We start from the raw sequence: 18,471 nt of genomic DNA on the forward strand, positions 1-18,471 counted from the left end.
TTATTTACTAATACAATAATAATAAATAATCAAGTTAGTTCATAAAAATATCATTAATTACACGAAAACATACTTCTCATAAATTACATTTGTCGTTTGTATCAATTAACTAAACGATAAAGTTTTACTAATTACAATTTAATTATTGTATGAAGTTTTCTTTTGAAATATTTAAAATTATTGTATCGATCTACTTTCTTAGTTAAATTATGTTTAAAATAAATATCATTTAAGTTATAGAAGAAATTCGCTCTGTCGGGTTCGCTAGTATACTTATATAAAAAGTTTTTAACTTACTATTACTAAATATTCAATATTTATTAATACATGTTAACTACAGGACAACACCATAGTCGGCCAAAAAAATTTATATTAAAATAAATTAAGATTAAACAGTGCTTAGCTCGAATACAAAATATCTTATAAATACATTAGATATTTTGATAGCTCACAAAAGTCAATAGTCAACTTATAATTGGTTTGCGTATTAGTCGTAATGAACATACTTGCGGTTCGGACGTCAATTAGAATTTTATATAATGAAATCGCCCTTCTAGTCACGAACATGGCGTATAATGCACACGCGACGAGTAACTTCCAGCGATTTTATTCAGAAACAAAAAGACAACGGATCCATGACTACAGGATTTGGAACCAAAAAATCGTAGTAAAAATAGTAAATGAAAAGACGCATGGACGTAGGATATCCAAACACATTTATTTTAGTCATTTTCTATAGTAACACTGAATTGTTGAAAAAAATTAACACAAGTTAAATTTGGTGACGGTTGTTGTGGATATGTTAAATGAAACACTTTGTTTGAAGCTGGGTAGCAACTGACTTTAATTGCTAAAATATGAACTTATTAATATAACATGAAATTAGGGGTAGTGGGTACGGTAACAAAAACTAACTCGGCTTATCTGAGGGTTCATAAATCTAAGTGACACTTCAATACAAAACAAGTGTAGTCGACCTTTTTGGACATTGGCGTAAACGAGAATGTTAAATTACAATTTATGAGCATGGATAAAACTAAAGGGTTCATTTTGGCTTCAAGTGTGCCATGATTGCTAACATTTGGTTTACGCTGCTAAACATTAATTAAAATAATAAGTGTCTTTAGTAAAACACTCACGATACATAATTAAAAGATCGATCCAATTATTATTCTTGAAATTAAACTCGTTTTTATCTTTGCTCTACATTTTGAATTAACAATTCAATTGATATGCTGTTATTGGTTTGTTTTAATAAAATTGTATTAAGTTTTGGCATATTATATAGTTGCTATGAAATTCACCGGGTCATATAAAAATATTTTATCAATAATTACTTTCTGAATCTGTTTCAAATATATTTTCCCATTGTTCCGAAACCTCATAAAGTAACAGTATAATGCTTAGTACTTTGCCAATATTCGCGCGACACGAACAATGACTGATTTACAATAACAAATATTATAGATCGGTTCATGGCTGAGCCTGATTACCCCCATATAGAATAAAGAAATGGCCGTGGAATTTTAAATTATTGATTGAAGTATATAAACTATCCTTTAGTGGTTAGACTAGGTCATAATTTATAACGAAGCATGACCCCAAGACGTGGCGGCTAGCCAACTGCCACTGCTCTTGTGAAGTCCCAACAAATATGTTGTACACCATTTGTCATACACGGTCAACGCCACATAATTTTTTACCCACGACTAATCGTCACTTTAGAACCGTTTTTTTTTTTGGAAATTATACTTTTTGTTAACACTTTAAGTACACACAAAAATCGTAATCATATCTTATCTTGACAAATATTCCTAAGTTCACTCCATCCGTAGTTCAATCCGTAGGGCACCAAAAACACGTAAAATCACCACACATAACACTAACACAAAGAAGTAGCCTGTAATAGTCACCTAGGTTATCGGTTTGATAAATAAAACATATCAATCTTTTAGGTCTAGTACTCAGATTTCTGTATCTGTATCATGATCATTTGTTAATCGAATAGGCAAGTAGGTGATCAGCCTACTGTGCCTGACGCACGTCGACTTTTTGGGTTAAGGCAAGCCGATTTTCTCACAATGTTTTTCTACACTGTTCGAGCTAATTTTAAATGCGCACATAGAAAGAAAGTCCATTGGTGCACAGCCAGGTATTGACCTTAGGGATGAGAGTCGCAAGCTGAAGCCACTAGGCCAACACTACTATCGGTTATCGGTTTATACAAATAAAAGTCGCCATCAACACGTTATTTCGCGGTAAAACATTAAAAACATCGTAAGGTATTTCAATAATAACGGTGGCGCCTTAAGTCTCGTCCTGAGATTTCCGTATCTATTTCTTGGACATTTATGTTTAGGTACCCTTCTGTATATTTCACATGTCGCTCTTATGAAGAGAAGTCTATTGGTGCACGTGAATTAAAAGCATAGCTTCAGGGTTCAGAGACGCGCGCTCTAATATTTACAATCAAAATCAACGTTTCAGCGATTCTCGTGAAAATTCTAACCTATCATAACATAGTTTAACGTTGTCTGAGATCCTATAATTAAAATCAATTAAATTTTTTAGTGCAAATCTTTAGCTTCTAAATCCTTTATTAGTTTTCACGCAAAATAGTCGAAGAATATTTCAAGTTTCAAGTGGTTTCTGTTAGGAAATCGGATGAGTGGAAACTACTGTAAATTAGTTTGTGAAATTGAATATTAAAAATATTGAAAAAAAAATATTAGAACCTGAGTTACTTTAAGTTGCTTGAGAGAAGTGGCATGAACTTAGACTTATGTGTCTGTAGTCGATAGAAATTCAAAAACAACATTAGGGTTATTTTGCTGAATTTGTATAATTAGTTTTTCACTTATTAAATTATCGAACCTATCAGCCAGTAACATCATATTATCAGTTCACTCAGTGCATTTTTCGTACTTACCGAATTAGTTCATAATAATAAAGTACATTCAATGATATCATCTGGAGTAATTTACTTACGTTATTTAAATGATAATATAGTATTAACGCTGGCCGTTTCTGTTTTAACGGCTACGTTTTTGAGTGTGAATAAGCGTACTCATAAGAAAGCATGGCCAACTGGAGAGAAATTAAAATATATAAAACAGATTGGGCTTCTTGAAGGATTTTGGCTCAAATATCATAACAAGAGTTACGAGTAAGGTCCTGTCTGTTGTTTGTTGGTAATTCGTATTCGCATCGACGTATTCCCATTAGGAGATGACGGGACGTGACTATTCATTATCATTACCATGTTTTAGTTGTCATGTTTATTTATTTATACTTTGTTACCATGCAAACAAAAAGTATGTACGTTACATAAGTTATTAGGCAACAGGCGGCCTTATCGCTAACAAGCGATTTCCAGGCAACTCTCATATGGGAGAATAAATAAAGAAACACCTACAGAGGGTAAAGTACAAAAGTGCATATAACTAAAATTAAATCCAAAGAAAAAGTTTAAATAATAATATGTATAAACAGACGTGTAAAAGCTCTGCCATAGGTTAATTGACTCACAATTAATACATATAAGTAGTAGCTAATTACGAGGCGAGGCAGAAAAAAATTGTTAAAAAAGAAGTTTTTTAAATAAATTTAGAGACTGAGCTCGTCTGATATCAATTGGTAAGGAATTCCAAAGTAGGATACTTTGCACAGTGAAGGAGGAGTGATAGAAATCAGTTTTATGAATAGGAGTTTTATGAATTAGAATCATGTTTTTAGTTTTTTCTAAATGACCAAAACGTGACGACCCCATAGCCCATTGGTAAAATAATCTGTGATAAAGGTTATTTCACCAGCGCAATCACTCAACTCCCTTCCTAGTGAGAGTGCCATGGTATTCCCAGTTGCTGACCAGTCTTTGAAATTATATTCCTTTAGTTTGTATAAGTTCTGGTTTCCTTTATTTTTCTTCGTCTTTATTATATTTCCCTATTATAAATAAATATACTTCCTACATTAAATCTTGCATTTTAATTTTTCTTATTTGTGTGTGCCAAGCGTAGGCAAGCATTTGTTAATAAATAAATAATAAGTTGACACCCCTATCACCCCTAATCAATAACCCTGTATGAGGGCTGCGACGAATTGTATAATATACAACTGTCTTATTATACCGATAATTATGTATAAGCATGAGCATAATAGTAATGCAATTAACAAGGAGGCGTACGCGACAAATCGCACCACAATGGGCGCTGATTACTCGTAAGTAATTAATTTGATATTGTCCCAGTATTCTGCGAGCTCTGCTTAAATCACTGCTTTCACTTCAGTTCAGTCATACATAATTAAATAAACAAGTCATTTTATTAAAGGCCATTAATAAATGTTTTTCATTTACTTAGTAAATAATTATAATTACAGGTGTGAATAGTTACAAAACGAGTTTTAATTTAAAGGGAAAAACATAATTTTTGCATAAATTAAAAAATTATATGAGCACAGACTAAATAACACGCACCGTGGATGACAATTAACAAAAAGAAAAAAACTATATTTTTCTTCTAGTGTCTTGTTAATATTAAAATATCATAATTTAAATATATTTCGAGTTTCATTATAACTTAGATAAAGATGTCTTTGGTTCGACTTTAAAAATATTAATGAAAGTAAAAAAACTTTAAGAGAAATCCGCGAAATTATACAATTCAATTAAAAACGATAAGCCTTATTTAAAATTTATTTTTAATTTAATATTAAATTGTTTTGTCTCCAATAAAATGTAAATAAATATTATAAAAGTTTACCTAACTTAGAGACTTACTACTTACTAATCTTAGAGACCATTTTAATAACGCGCCATATTTTAAGCTATTCATATGTTGCCAGATTTTAGGACTTTTAAAAATATTCAACTTGGGCTGAGGGTAAGCACGAACGTGGAATTCCAAGCAAATAGTTCGCTGGCGAAGACTCCTTCTACTGTTCCGCTAAAAGTTAGCATTTAATTAAAATTCTTTGTACGTCTTGCGAAGGAATTTCATTTATTAAGTATTTTATAACAATATTACTAATATTAAACTCGAAATGGAATGCTGCTAAGGAAGCATTTTAGCATCGCCTTTCCGTTTGGTACAAAGTAAAGTTATTACTTAAACACGATTCGTAGTAAACTTTTATCTTCATTGTAAAAAGAGTTGTAATGAATTTTACTAACTCACCACAGAACATACTTCAGCTGTCACTGCAATAACATTCAACACAATGCGCGCAAAACGATGACTCAATATTATTGGTTAATAACTCAACAATTAATCATCAAATGCGTAAAAGTATTGATTCCTAATTTTTGATAAAATCATCAAAAATTATAGCTTTATTGGCCTAGCCTAAGATCACGTAGGATACAAAGATTAGAAATATACTACTTGATAAGATAAGCGCAGTTATGGAAATAACGATGTGAAATGTTAAATATTTTAATACAATACATAATATGTCATTCACAATATGAGTTACATTTAAACTTTTTTATATACTTCTACTACAAATACTTACCGTTTGGTCTACTGTACTACTCATATAAATAGTACAGTACATATTATATATATTTACTGACACAATAAAGTTTAGTTCTTAATAATAATATATTTTGAGATTCAGTAACAAATTATTGAGTAATTATTATTTTCAGTGACAGAATTTTCATAAAAACATTGTCTAGCTAACGCTACAATTATTCAGACAGAAACATGACTCAATTTTGAACAGTCAGTGTGGTTTTCCAAATTTTATCAGCAGATAAGGAGGATCTAAATATCTTTTGATACAAATATCGAAGTCATATTATATTAGCAATAAATACCAATTCAATTAAATATATTTTAATAACGGATTTAACTTACTTATGAAACTTATGCGGGCGTCAGTCTATCCCTTGGATCAGAATATTAGGATGGGGAAAAGTCTTTTCGCATTATAGTATGTATGAACATGTAATAAAATCTCTTTGGCTGTACTATTTGTATGTGGCTGGTTTTGGTATCATTCGAAGTTTAAATTTTAAAGAAAATAATTCCAAATTCAGTGTCAAGTAGGAAAATGTGTGAATTTTATTTATTATTCGTACTGTCAAGATGAGTGAATCTAATGAGGGAATTCGATACATTTTAAAAAAATTCTACAAATAGGTAAAAATGCCACGCAAGTCGCGAAAAAATTTTGCGATGTTTTTAGACCTAGTGAAGTGTCTGGGAAAGTAGCAGAAATTTGGTTTAAGCTTTTTCAATCCGGAAATTTTGACGTCAAAATAACACGTCGCTCTGGTCGCCCTATTACAGGCAAAATGGATGCCATTTTTTAAAAAGTGGAGCAAGATCGGCATATCAGTAGTTACGACGTAGCTGAAGAACTGGGAATTGACTGCAAAACAGTATATGCCCTCTTTACAGTGATTATAGCCGTAGGTTGTAGATGTCGCCTCATGTATTATTATTAATTTATTTCAAATGATTTGACGACACTTTACTCTTCAAAGCTATAAAATGAGCGTTAAAAGACTGCAATAATTACGTTAAATGCATAGTGCATTTGTTCGTGCAAAACGCAGACAATGACCGCAAAAACCTCTTTCCTACCTCGTTAGATAAGAGAAATAATTCATGTGTAGAGGACTCTAGACTATTAAATGTTTGCCAAATGCTCGTTATTTCAGCACTTGTTATACTTTCATTACCTGTGGCACTGGAGCATCAAATATTTGATTACTCCTAACTCAGGAATCTGTTGTAAAAAATATGCAGCCTCGATTCTAGAGTATTTTTGGGGTTGGAACAGATTTATTGGCGACATCGTATTAGATAGTTTTAACATTATAAAGTCGGATTTGCAAAGTAAGTCGGAAAAAATTTACATATACATTCAAAAACAATGTGTATGCCAAAAAAATACAAGAAAATATGACATCTCAAATTTAACACACATACACAAACACATCAATAACGCTAGAACAAAATCAATATATCATAGGAAAAAGAACTAAAAGATAAAAAATAACAATAACAGTAATAAACAAACAAGGTGAAAACTGTAACCACATTAAAAGCCTGTAAAACCAAAGTTACGGTAAGTTGGTAGACTGTTGTTAAACAGTTTTTCTTACGAACCATGCCTTACTGATGTATGATTCTAGAGTTGTTGAGTTCTAGAGAAAAGAGAGTATAGTTTGATAATGCCTACAAAACTCAGTGTACATCTAACTTTTACTACTATACATATTATATACAAACTGCAATTTATTTTTATCAAACCAGAAACATTTCAAATTTTGTCTTTGTATCAGTTATTCTGCTTAGAATTTCTTAAAAACTTTAAATACAATTGTGTCAAACATCCACTGGGAAATGCACAATGCCAATTCCTTAGATAACCGAGATTTAATTTATGTCTAGAATCTCATTCACACATTATAAATGTCCGGTTGGAAAGAAAGGGACTACACTATTGAAAGCTATATTTGTCTCACACACGGTTGCAAAAATTTTAGCAGAGTAAAGGACGCCATATAAATATATTTCTAATATTGTGTTAGTTTTTCAGTATTTAGTAAATGCTCGAAATGAATTTATGTACTCAATAATTATTGCACTAATTTAACTAAAGTAGTTTCTAATGCCTGATGTTAAAGGATACCTCTGCCCATGGACACTCATTCTGCCAAAATCGTTGCAAGAGTATAGGTACATAGAATTACGTTGAATTGATCGAAATACTTCGGTAGGTGGTCACATTGTGGTGGTGTTCGGCAAAAAGTGCGTTTAAAAACAGTCAGTTGTAGAAGGATGGTCGTCGAGCTTATTATAAAATGAGTGTTGGGATTTTTCGATTCCGCCTCGATGTCCAATGATGAAACTCAGCTACACGTATTAATCCGAACTACTCCTCTGAACACTTTGGTAAATGAAGATTGAATGTTTTAATTAAAAAACATAAAAGTTATGTTATTTTGAATAAAACCGAAATATATAACGTGTATTAGTAATCATAACAATCAAATATACATTATTTACAATTTTATTAACGTACATAGTAATTACAAAAATAATTAAAATTTAATGAAAAGAAAATTAAAACAAATTATAAAAATTTGGTACCTGTGGCAGTGTAGCTGCTGGCAGCATTTCCTCTCTGTATTGCGATACTTTTTTTTACGAAAAGGGGCCAAACGGGCACGGGATACCGCCCCACTGCCTATGGACTCTCTCAATGGCTCGCGAGTGCGTTGGCCTTGTAAGAATTTGTACGCTTGAAGGAACGAGCTTGAGCGAGAACAGCATCTACTGTGAGATCACCGGTTCTATCAACCAGGCGCCAACTTATATCTTTAGTACGTAACGTTCCTAAATCATATTTCGTATAGAAAACTATAAATAAAGTCTTGATTCAATTGAATCATTTAAGGAAAAACTTTTTTTTAATGTTTAAATTGGTAATTTGTAGGTGCTTCGTCATTTTTCTTTTACTATGATCGTACCTAATTGAATAAACATAACCTGTGCACTGCAATACGGCTTTAGTATCTAGGTATCAATCGAAGTGAAACTTGGATTTTTTTATTAATTTGGTAAGGTTCAGAATCATACTTTTTCTTCTTTCTTATAAAAGTGACATCAAATATATCACAAATTATTTTCATTATACCTAACAATTATACAGACTTGCAAAACTAGAACTTACCTTTTTCGTTAATAGATTTTTTCTAGAATTACCTACTCAATAATATCCGGTATTTTTTAAAACGTAAATTACGATTCTGTAATTATTTCATTATTTTTTCTTTGACGCTTAATTTTAATACATATTTATTTATTATATCTAAACTAAAACCAGATAAATATTTATCCATGTTATATAATTTATAATTATGATATATAATAAACATATTATACAATATTGTAAAGTATAATAAAAATACTCCTTAAATAGTTTGTCAAGTCAATGTACCCATCTAAAACCTGTATTTACAAACAGTCGACATAGATATCCGCTCAAGAGAAGTCGTACAGGTCAGTGCATATATTTTAACTTAATCATTTCAATTTAATAACAAGTTTTTCAATTCTTCAACGATTTAATTTGGAGTCAAGTAATTTTACCATACTTGTTTTAAATTCAATGTCTTCTTTAATACATTTATTAATAACAGAATTAGATAATAATGGAAATGTGCCTCATTGGAAATCACGCAGTCTCATAAATTAATCAACGTATTAAATTTTGTTTATATTTAAAATAAAACAATAAAGCTGCAATACTAGTTCATTTATTACCTTAACAAACATATTGATTTATTCTTAAAATTAAATTATAAAAATGATTAATTTATTTGTTACAAAGCCGCCATATCATCAAATTTTTTACGACAATCGTATAAAGATATTTTATCTTATCTTCATAAAGTATGCAATAATGTATTTATCTCTGTGGTGAAGATAATTTCGCTGTGTATATTTTCTTATGAAATTTCTTTAAATTCCTGGAAATATATTTTTGAACTAGCTTCTTAAGTTTAATGTTATATAAGATACATGTCTAAAAGTGTCCTAAGCAGTAAACATATCATTCATTACACAATTAATGTAAGAAAAGCACTCCAACCATTGTCTTAATGTCCCTGATCATTTTTCTTCTCTAAGCAAATCAATGACCATCTTTATGCCTGTTATCCTAAGTATGTATATAATATTTCAATATCTATAAACACTAGTTGCTCTGCCAATGAATAAATTAATTGGACGCTTTAGATTTAATAACCTAAAATATCTCTCGATTCCTATACTAGTATTATCAAGCGTCTAATTCAAATTTGAGACACAATTATCAAAAGACAATTAATTGTGAGTTGCACGCGTCTCGAGTCGACGCCGTGACGTTTAGTTTATTAAGAAGACAATTTCAAAGGAATTCCCCTCTCTTGTTCCTGTTTGATCACTCAAGCATTTATCGACGGAATTTTACCTTGATTCTAATTAAAGTCTAACAATCCTTGGTTACGTGGCACCTTGTTATAGTGGTGTATCTGTAAGCCGAGGCTCGTTATAGTGTATTGATAAAAGGGAATATTTTTATTTATTTAAGTAAATATAAGTATATTAAGGTCCCATGTATCTTATTATATCGAAGACATTTCTTAGTAAACGATGGCTGTGATATTAATATGTGTTCTTATATCACAATAATAATACACGAAAATTGTCAATCGGATAAGATTACGTAATATAAATGCACTTAAAAGCCAGGAAAAACCAACTCCATCAATTATTTCACAATAACTTTCAGTATAAATAAATTCCTTGATTGAGACGTATTAATGCATAAAGCAAATGCACCTAACAAATGCGTACAAAGTGAGCAAGTTATGCAATTACGGGTCATAGATATAGCGATGTCGGTGTCAAATGAGTAAAGAATTAGGACCAACACCCAGAAAAATTAACCACCTATGAAAAGTTTTATGAAAAATTATATTGCTTTGAGCGCATTCATTTCATCTGAAAATGTTTACATAAATGCAATTCAACAACAGATGCTGATGTAATATGATAGCTGGTCTAGCCTAAACGTTTGGCAATACTCCAGTTCGGACAAAATATTGTAGTCACGTCCAAAAAATAGTCTCATGACAGGATTATTTACTGTACGATAGATTACTACACAATAGTTGGCAATACTTAATTTTCTGTATGCTTTTTATTTACTCATTTTTATAATGTAAAGTGTTTTTTCATTTTAAAATACTTTATTTATAGTAAAGTATCAGCTAAGTGGACACATAATATTCATTGTAATTTAACTCGAAGGCTTGTACGGTAGGAATTGATAAGTCGAGAACTGTTTTGTTCCCTTCCATTTGACGCCTCAATTATCCGAAATACTCAGTCAAGCAAGCCATTTGATACATATTTTCCCTCTCTAATCTGGACCTATGTATATCGAACATAGCAATTTTTTACTATACAACTGGATACTTTAAAATTTATTACGTCTATTGATCGACGAATATGTTCCGAATATTATGTTTTATTTATTTATTTCACCTCTAACTAAAATTAGTAAGGAGAAATCTTAACAAAATGCTAATCATCCTAAATAACTAGCCTAATAATAAGTCGAAAACTCTATAACTTGATTTTTTTAGACTTGATTTATTTTTTAAGGAACACCAACAGATTACATGTATACATTTTCTAATTAACAATATTGGGTTTTATTCTAGCATGCAATCTAATAATAGGTGTACACAACATTGACTCTAATAAATGATAGCGGACAGAGTTACTTAAGTATTTGTATCTTTAAACATAAATAAATTGAAACGTGGAAAATATTACATGACTTATGGCTGAGATGACTGAATTTTTTTCTTAAAACTAGGAAGTGAGTCATAATACACGTCAAGACCATATCTACAATTACATAAAATTAGGTTAAAATTCCTAAGTATTCTACTGAGGGGCGCATGTTTACCTAGATTGGTTAAGGACTGTGGAACGACAAAAGTATCAGTCTGTCTTCTTCTTGCGTTGATTCTAGGCACTACGAAGTAAATCTTTTTTAAAATATCTGATTGACTGACTTGATGTTTGGACGTGATGAAAATATTGTATTTGTTTGAACACTGAACTTGCCATGTCATAAATAATTCTGCCAAACTAGTTGGCTTCCTGTGACAAAAAAGACGATACACAATTTCGAACCAGTTTTTTAGGTAACAAGAAGTAAAAATAAGATTATTTTAAATAAAACTTACCTTTTATATTCGTTTTAAATATTATTAAGTTAAGCAATCAAATTTAGCCATTTTACTGCGCTTGTTACGCCCTCTATATGCAGAGAAGTGCTTGGTAGAAGCGCGAGTGACCTTAAGAAAAAAAATGTTTGAAGATCATTGCCGATGCCGGTTTTTAAGGAATGGCCGAACTTTTAGCTGGCTTTAGTTTTATTTTATCGTATTTTTATTTAGATGTGGGCGATACTTGTGCTCTACAATGACGCGGTGTATGCATTTGCGTTGATAAATAGTTTTGGCATATTGTTTTTCGATCGGCTTGCGATGCTATGTTTAGTTTTTGATTACATAAAATGTATCAACATTTTGTATACTGGAATCATGTATTAAGTAATCACTCCCTTATATTTGTAGATACCTGAAGGCTTTCGTTATTAAATAACAAATAAATGAGGTTAACCCAGAAAACTCGCCCTGATACACTTCTGAAATCTTACACTTATTCTTTAGTGCGTAACCACTGAATATATAGACACCGCAAAAGCTTATTAAAAGCGGTTTATATTATTAGACAAGGCTGTTGTTATGAATTTTTAGCGGCGCTCGCGACCTCAGCAAAAAGCTCTTGACAAAGGAAAGATTGTTGCTCGTCGCAATAATCCCGGGTGTTGTTGGTAACAGAAAGCTGAACTACCTACGGATGTAGGATTAACGAAGCTCATTATAACCTATTCTATGTCAACAAAATTATATATATAATATTTAAATAATAATTATATACAATATTTTTATAGAAAATGGCGGAGAGAATAAAGTTCCCATTTGAAATCAAGAATGTCACTGAGGAGGAGGACAAAATTGTGAAAAAGTATTACAAAGGTAAGTCTAAAAACCTTTAAAAATATTGAAGTACGAATAAGCATAATAAATTAGATCGAAAGTAACGTAACTTATTACTATTTATTTGATGTGACCCGCTTTGAAGCTGGATTTTTACAATATTATATTTGAAAAGACTTGAAGCTGGATTTTTGAAATAATATATTTGAAAAAGCAGTTTTTTCAGTCCCTGCGTTATGACACTTATTTCTTTAGTTTGTTAAATTATGTCTTTTTAATGATCGATTAAAATTTGATTATACATTTTTATAATTATTCATCATCTCCAAATATGCCAATAAAACTACTACAATTACAACGATCATTAGTTATTAAATAGATTTTAATAAACAGATTACACTCGACCATTCGTGAGAGTGGGACCTCAGGGGTATTGTTGGATGGCAGGCTATGGAGACAAGGCTGAAGACATCTTTAACCTTAGGGTGCGAACTGATGACATTTGGGTTGTGTCATTCCCTCGCTCTGGTAAGAGAGGAAACGCTTTTAATATTATACATTTTAGCAGTTAAAACAATGATTAGTCAACACATCATATTAATGAAACAACTCAAAGATATACTGTAGTGAAAATATATTAAAAACCACAGAATCTCGGAATATAAAGGCTAAAAATTATAATAATGAAATACTTATACAATTATAACTGTTATTTATTTGTACGTATAAAACCTACAATTATTTCGGGAAATCCTCAAGGAACTTCGTTCTTTTAATAACGACCTAAATTTATTGTAAATGGTATTTTTGTACGTGCAATATCTAATCAATATTCTCCTACAATGCTTAAAAAATCAGTGGCCCCAAAACTCTTTCTTTGGTCTTATCTTAAATTTCTGTATATTTTGAGATAGGTGACACACGCCATCTATTAGGATATGTATTTTCTCACCATGTTTCTACCGTACGAGTGAGTGTTAACTGTTAACACAGGCTGAAAGTCCATTGCTTTGTAACCGGGCTTTCAACCTGTGTGTACGAATCTGTAGCCAAGGTCTATTTTTACAGGTACAACATGGTTACAAGAGCTGGTTTGGTTGTTAAATAACAACTTAGATTATGACGGCGCAGCCGCTACACCACTGACTAAACGATATGCTTTTATTGAGTGAGTAGAAATTTAATAAATATTTTTTACGTTTACATCATGCCAGTTTTTCCGTAGAATAGACACAGACCACGTGTCTCCACATGCTACGATCCTGACTTACTTGTCTCGCTTCATCCACTTTCATAAAATTCACATCTCTTATCCAGTAACTCCTATATTAGTAGACTCCTAGATGGTCCAGAAATGGACCATCGATAAGGCTCACCCAACGCGATTTCACCAACCACGGTTGTTTTGTATATCCCACTTGTTAACCGCTTAAATATTGTAAGTAATCAAGTCTTATAGTCTTTAACTGGTAAATTATTATTTTTTTGCGTCCAAATTATAATTTAGTTTTACCATCACAATAAAAAATACCTACTTCATGTTCTACTTTTACAAACATACACATCAATTATACTAGAACATAAGCAAGCTAGTAAGGGAAAAAAATAAATTAAGCAACCACAAAATAAAAATAATAATTTAATTAATTCCTTAATTAAATTCCTAAATTATCAAAACCCTTTAAAAAGATACTCTTAGAACACTATCAGACATTTAATGATGGAAAATCAAGCCGATTTAAACATATACGCTTCAGTTACACACACTCTATAGACATTCTCTCTACCTAGGTCCGCCATAAGCTCTGTTACAAATGAAAATGCATTTTTTTGTAATTTGTAAAGTAAAGTTTTGTAATGTAATGTTATTAAAATTTACACGAACATATTTAATAGTCTCAGCAAACGCAGTTTTTATACAAAAAATGTGTGTACAAAGAAGTTTTTAAAATAAAATACGTGTTCCAAATTCGAATATAATGAAAAAGTTGAAAAAAAGATAAGTTTTATGTAAAAGTATTTATGGCCAGACTAGTTATAATATTATTGTTTAGTCTGTAAACCTCTTAAAAGGCGTTTATTTTTTTAAATTATATTATGTTTAAAGATTTCTTAAACTAATCAATAGATCACTTATGATATAAGCGATCTAGATAAACAACTTTCGTATATTTTTGAGTTAGACTTGATACACAAGGAAGAATGTAGGGCATTTCCTCAAACCTTTGGGAACCTAACCACTGACTGGCCCCAATTGACTGAGGGCGAGATGTTGTATACATCGGTCAGAATAACTTCGTTCGCTGTTATGAAGTCTTCGCAGAGATTGTAGCCATAGATACGTGTATTATCTTTCTATATATAATTCTACTGTACGTGTGTATGTAACTGAACTCCTCTTAAGTAGCTGGAACGATTTGAATGAATTTGTGATGGAAGGAAGATGGAAGATAGCGCTGCAGTAGGTATCTAGGTTATTTATCTATACTGCAACTAATCAGCTGGTTTTTAAGGTTTCCGATAGCTTTACTGGTAGACTCTTGGCACTTGGGTGCGATTCCCAGTCTGAGCCATCCGAATTATTTTTCGTTTGCATTGCAGGACGTCTGTTGGGTTCGCTAGTGGTATATAAACTAAAACTACTTATTTGGAAAACAATTTTTTTTATAGATATCCAACTCAAGCATCTGAAATTAAGAAAAGTCCACCTCCGAGCGGCCACGGCGCTACGGTTCACGATTACCAAGACCTGCATACTCTACCGTCTCCAAGATATGTGAAGACACACCTTAACCTCGACTTTCTACCACCGAAATTGCTTGATACTGCTAAAGTAAGACAGTGTTTTAGAGATTACCAAATTATACTTACAATAGTAAATTAAGAGGCACGCCCAACTCGAAGAGATCAATTGCGAGCTTAGACTAGTGGTACAGTAAGTTTAGGGGTAAGATTGAAAAGTCAAAATTTAGCATTAAACATGACATACATGTCAAAACGTGAGTTTAATCGCGTTCTGTCATACGATAATTTTCATAGTATAGTATAGAGTTACAGGGTTAAAGACGTGTTCTTTTTTTGAATAATTAAAAATATGTTAAATAATTATTTCAAAACCTTCCAATATATTAAAACTAAATCATGACCGCAGTGGTTCATATAGTTTTAAACTTCGAAATTCAAAAATTAATTTGTCTCTGATTTATTTATCTATACATAATAGTTTTATTAGGTGTTCTACATCGCTCGGGACCCTCGTGACGTGGCCGTCTCCTTCCACTTCATGCACAAACTGTTTAGATACTTCGACGAGGGTGTTCAGTTCAACGAGTTTTGGGATCTCTTCAAAAGGGACTTGTGTAAGTCAATACTAAGCGTTAAGAAGTTTGCTATAGCAAATCGTATATTTTAAAAAGTTTTACTTTACGCTTACCAACATTTAAGGTTTCATTTAACGAGAGAAAAGCCGATTTATGTAATAAATAATAGTATAAAATGTTTTATATAGAGGAAAAAAAATGTGTTTAGTATTTCATCTTATGTTACTTAGAGACTGACGATTGAAGGGGCGCGACCTTGCGTGCTGACCTCAGCTCCTTCCTTTGCACTCGAATGCTTAAATGCGACGAACGTGTGATATGTCATCTTCGATTAAATTGTTTCGTAAATTAAATACCTTACGTCGTCAAATATCTCACGGACCATGATTGCCTTCGAAACATAGAGTAATAAAAGTTGCCCCATTATTACTAAAAACTCCATACTAATCACACTGTTTTAACAAAAGAATCCATTTCTTTTATTCGTTGCGTAAATACAATTTGATGGAAAGAGACAAAGAGTATTTTACTCCAAACAATGCGTACTGCATTGTTTTGAGTCCTCTATATTTATAAACAAGACTAAGATTCGTTAGTTATTATTTATATAAGTTATTGACTTCAGATTTAGACATTTCTATAATAAAAGAAAGTAATTGAAGTTTTAAGATTTGCTTGTTGCCTCATATACTCATTATAGTTTCCACAATTAATCAAACACCACTTCGAAAGATGATTAATCAGTAAAATATTGTCACAAAAGTGATTGATATCACTATGATATTGATATGTTATTCATGTTTATTATAGTGAATTAATATTAATTGATTAAATGCATGAATCATTTACATTTATGTTTCAGTAATGCATATGCCAATATTCCCGCATATAGAAGAAGCGTGGAAACATCGAGGCCATCCCAACATGATGTTTTTGTTTTACGAAGAAATGCAGAAGGTGTGTTATAAGGGGCTTACTTTGGACATAGTTTTGAACGTAATTTAATTATTATTTTAATATAAACTCCTTTCAAAGACAAGAAGAAGGCAAGCGGAGGATCACTTGATGTATGATCCGTCTGTGCCGGTCTTTTTAGGATTTTTACGCTCTTGTTTTAGCTAAATGTACACTAAACTTTTATGTCATCAAATAAATTAAATAATAATATAACGTCTTATTAAACAGATATCAAACAGGCATACTTAGTGTCATCCAATAAATTATTCAACATTCTTAACCAGTCAAGTATTTGCATTAGGTTCTTTATATTTCAGGATTTGCGTAAAGTCATCGACAGAGTTGCAGACTTTCTTGGAAAATCGTACTCAGATGAGGAAAAGAATAAATTAGCTGACCATTTGACCTTTGATAATATGAAGAAACACACCCCCGTATTTAAGACTGCAAATGACAACAAGGATTCAGAAATGAAGTTTATGAGAAAAGGTCATTATAATTCTTTAAAAAAATTAAAATTCAATTGTTCAATTACACTCAAATCGTCATGATTTTTTCATTTGTTTTATATTTCATCTTTTAGGTAAATCCGGTAACTGGATGAACTATTTTGATACGGATGAGTTGCGAAGAGAAGTTGAGGTATACATGGAAGAACATCTCAAGAACACAGATCTTCGTTTTCCAAAAGTTGATTAAATAGACTTTCTTCATACTCGATAGTATACTAAACTGAAAAAAGAACGTTTTTAATTTGAGAACCTATCATGCTGATGTCACACACAAGTAATCGTCAATTATTTTCTTTCATAATTCTTTAAAAGGCTGGAGTTTAGTGGTACTCACCACCCATGCACTCTCACATTCCCAGAAGTCTCGTGAATATGTTGCCAAGCTTTTAAGAGTTATACACTACACGGACACTGATTTTTTAGAGGCGTAGATAAAGTAAAACATTGGGGCGATGCGCGGCATAGCGTCCTTAAAATGTTTACATGAAATATGAAATTAACTTACTTGCATCAAAATATATATACAGTTTAAGTGTATATATAAAATTAAATAGATTGACATTAAATTATAACAAATTCTAGTGTGTTTACGAATTCCGTTTAAATCATAGGCCATATTATGGCGGATGCCAATTAAATTAGCTAGATTATACTTTATTAATACCTCAAAATACGTGGGTTGTGGGTTAATATAGAACGATGTTATATAGAAAGATGTTATTCGATGATTAAATATTATACTACGCCAACCAATCACTGTGTTCTATTTTCTATTTAGTTTGCTTGTAGGCTCGATGAAACTGCTCTCAGCTCTCAATCTTGCTACGTTTATAATCATTTATTTTCGATATAACAAAACTGAATGTTTTAAAACCACTTGTAAACTGCAAATAGGCCTTCAATTATCCGAAACTTTAAAACGGCATATTTAAAGTTTGTCAATATAGCGAACAGTTGTGAACTCATAAAGCTTGCAACGACTGGAATAACGCAATCTCGCGAACAATGTAAGGTCAACGACAACTTCATGAATTTTTAAGCGACCCGATTAACTCGGACTTTGTGAGTAGTTAAATCCACTTCTAGTTTATCGAAATAT

The 18,471-nt window shown here is 31.4% G+C and overlaps 1 protein-coding gene across 2 annotated transcripts; it reads left to right on the plus strand.

Annotated features, from left to right (window-relative positions):
• Positions 1-8,493: 8,493 nt before the first annotated feature.
• Positions 8,494-18,086, plus strand: LOC123708307 (sulfotransferase 1E1-like). Of its 2 annotated transcripts, none has more exons than XM_045658973.1 (9): positions 8,494-8,578; positions 12,538-12,622; positions 12,977-13,111; positions 13,652-13,751; positions 15,254-15,416; positions 15,816-15,942; positions 16,766-16,860; positions 17,178-17,349; positions 17,444-18,086. In XM_045658973.1, the coding sequence occupies exons 2-9, from the start codon at positions 12,541-12,543 to the stop codon at positions 17,557-17,559; spliced, it is 990 nt and encodes a 329-aa protein (XP_045514929.1). In that variant the 5' UTR covers positions 8,494-8,578; positions 12,538-12,540; the 3' UTR covers positions 17,560-18,086. The 2 variants fall into 2 exon arrangements, with proteins under 2 accessions (XP_045514929.1, XP_045514931.1); XM_045658975.1 differs by lacking the exon at positions 8,494-8,578 and adding an exon at positions 8,959-9,020.
• Positions 18,087-18,471: the final 385 nt, after the last annotated feature.

Source organism: Pieris brassicae, chromosome 4, assembly GCF_905147105.1.
Source record: "Pieris brassicae chromosome 4, ilPieBrab1.1, whole genome shotgun sequence".
Classification (NCBI taxonomy): Eukaryota; Metazoa; Arthropoda; class Insecta; order Lepidoptera; family Pieridae; genus Pieris; species Pieris brassicae.

Excerpts from the sequence above, each read along its gene's own strand:
- LOC123708307 (XM_045658973.1), top strand. The coding sequence starts at position 12,541 with ATGGCGGAGAGAATAAAGTTCCCATTTGAAATCAAGAATGTCACTGAG. Across the intron at positions 15,417-15,815 it reads AATTGCTTGATACTGCTAAA|GTGTTCTACATCGCTCGGGA; the intron begins GTAAGACAGTGT and ends TAGTTTTATTAG. Across the intron at positions 17,350-17,443 it reads AATGAAGTTTATGAGAAAAG|GTAAATCCGGTAACTGGATG; the intron begins GTCATTATAATT and ends TTCATCTTTTAG.